The 1768-nt window shown below is 39.0% G+C and overlaps 1 protein-coding gene across 1 annotated transcript in view; it reads right to left on the reverse strand.

The window, feature by feature from the left end:
* LOC102874670 (potassium/sodium hyperpolarization-activated cyclic nucleotide-gated channel 1-like) overlaps positions 1-1768 on the reverse strand; it is a 522645-nt gene that overhangs the window by 91094 nt on the left and 429783 nt on the right. The window contains exon 5 of the mRNA XM_006898609.1: positions 1450-1690. Within this exon, the coding sequence (XP_006898671.1) occupies positions 1450-1690 (241 nt within the window). The remainder of the gene's footprint in view (positions 1-1449; positions 1691-1768) is intronic.

A 1768-nucleotide genomic window follows, 5' to 3' on the forward strand; every position in this document is an offset into this window, starting at 1 on the left:
GGGAGAAGGGTGCAACAATGAATGAATGGAATTCCAAAATCTCTGTAGATGTTCATTGAAATGAAAAATAAACAAACTAAATTAATTAAAAAAATTAAGCCTGAAGAAGATAGAAAGCATGTAGGAATAATACTGTACGCTTTTGTCTATGCACAAATAAGCTTCAAAAGGACAGACAGTTCAGTGGGAAAATGTAGAAAAAAACCCCAACTCCTCTAAAATCCAAAATAAATATAGTTGACCGACCAATCAATAAAGAGATAGACCTCACTCTCACGATTTGAAACAGAGATGCACGCTGAACAACAAGGGAGAACATTTGAACTCATCTAGAAGACACAACGACAGCCAATAGCAAAGCAGTCTACTCACAGGTGGCCTCATCAGAAAAGCCAATCGGTGTGCTTTATATCAGTTTAAGAACACACACAGTCATTGTTCTAACAGTTCCACTCCTAAGCTATTTTTGTAGAAATGTAGCTTGCACGCGCACGTATACACACACACACACACACACACACACACACACACACTCAGATGTCTTACATACACTGACAACAATTCAACTTTTCAGAGTCTTTAGAAGGGGAACCTTCTCCCCTCTTGGAGCTACTTTTCCCTTCCTACTAGAAGAGTCTTTGCACCATGTCCTCGCTAACGTGCAGAAATGTTTGCAATTTTAGGGACACCGATTTAAAAAAGACACTGCTGGTTTTTCACTCCCTCTGTCATCTCCCACACAATAATGGCTCCCCATGGTGGACAGTGTTTAGTTTAGTGGAGCTCCCAGACTAATACAGGCTTGGAAACAGGAGTAGCATCCACTTCTGAAATAGCTTGCCTCCAGAAACTCTAAGAACTTAGAGGAATGATGAGAGTTATACAAGTGTTCAGGCCTTTCGTTCATAGGGTCGCTATGAGTCATTTACAACTCGATGGAACTTAAGAACAACATTTATCTCCACTTAGGGGGTCCTATCAAAATCTGGGGAAGTGGAACCAGCTCTTTAAATGTGGATCAAAAAATCCAAACCCCCCAAAAAATGAAACAAGGCTAAAACCCAATTTAAGTATGATGGCAGATAAACAAAATAGTAAGAATCTAAGTAGCTGAAAATTCTTATCCAGATAGCGCTCATGAACTGACTGGATTCTCCCAGAATTTTCTGTAGGGTGAAGAATAGACTTTTCCACTGGATTTAAAATGTATACCTCAGTTTCAGTTAAAAGAAAGGAAACAAAACCCCAAACTAACACAGCACAGAGTTCAGAGCAAGCCCTGAACCTGGGGCTCTGAAATATGCAAACAAACTATTAGAGACACCTTTATTAGAATCCCTAGATTGAACACCATATTTATAACCAACAACAAGGCAGCTCCAAAATTCTGACAGACACATACGTCCAACAATCTACAATGAAGTTCAATCACACATCAAGCTTACTAACCTCCAAAGTAAGAGCCATCTGTCAGCTTCATTTCTTTACTGGATTTTGTGATGACGCCAGCAACACCATGTTGAATGAAATACATTTTTTTACCCACGGCTCCTTCTCGGATGATATAATCTCCTGGTTGAAAGACTTCAAATCTTAACTTGCTCAGCATGGCAGTCACGAAATTAGGATCTGCGTTAGCGAAGAGAGGCATTGTGGCCACCAGTTTCCGACAGTTGAAATTGACTATCTCCTAAAGACAGCAAAAAGAAACAAGTATTAAGGCATTAATAATATAAATATAAAAACATGTACTAAATGTATGTATATA

This window comes from Elephantulus edwardii, unplaced genomic scaffold (genome assembly GCF_000299155.1).
Source record: "Elephantulus edwardii isolate Elephantulus edwardi_28Jun2011 unplaced genomic scaffold, EleEdw1.0 scaffold00235, whole genome shotgun sequence".
Lineage (NCBI taxonomy): Eukaryota > Metazoa > Chordata > Mammalia > Macroscelidea > Macroscelididae > Elephantulus > Elephantulus edwardii.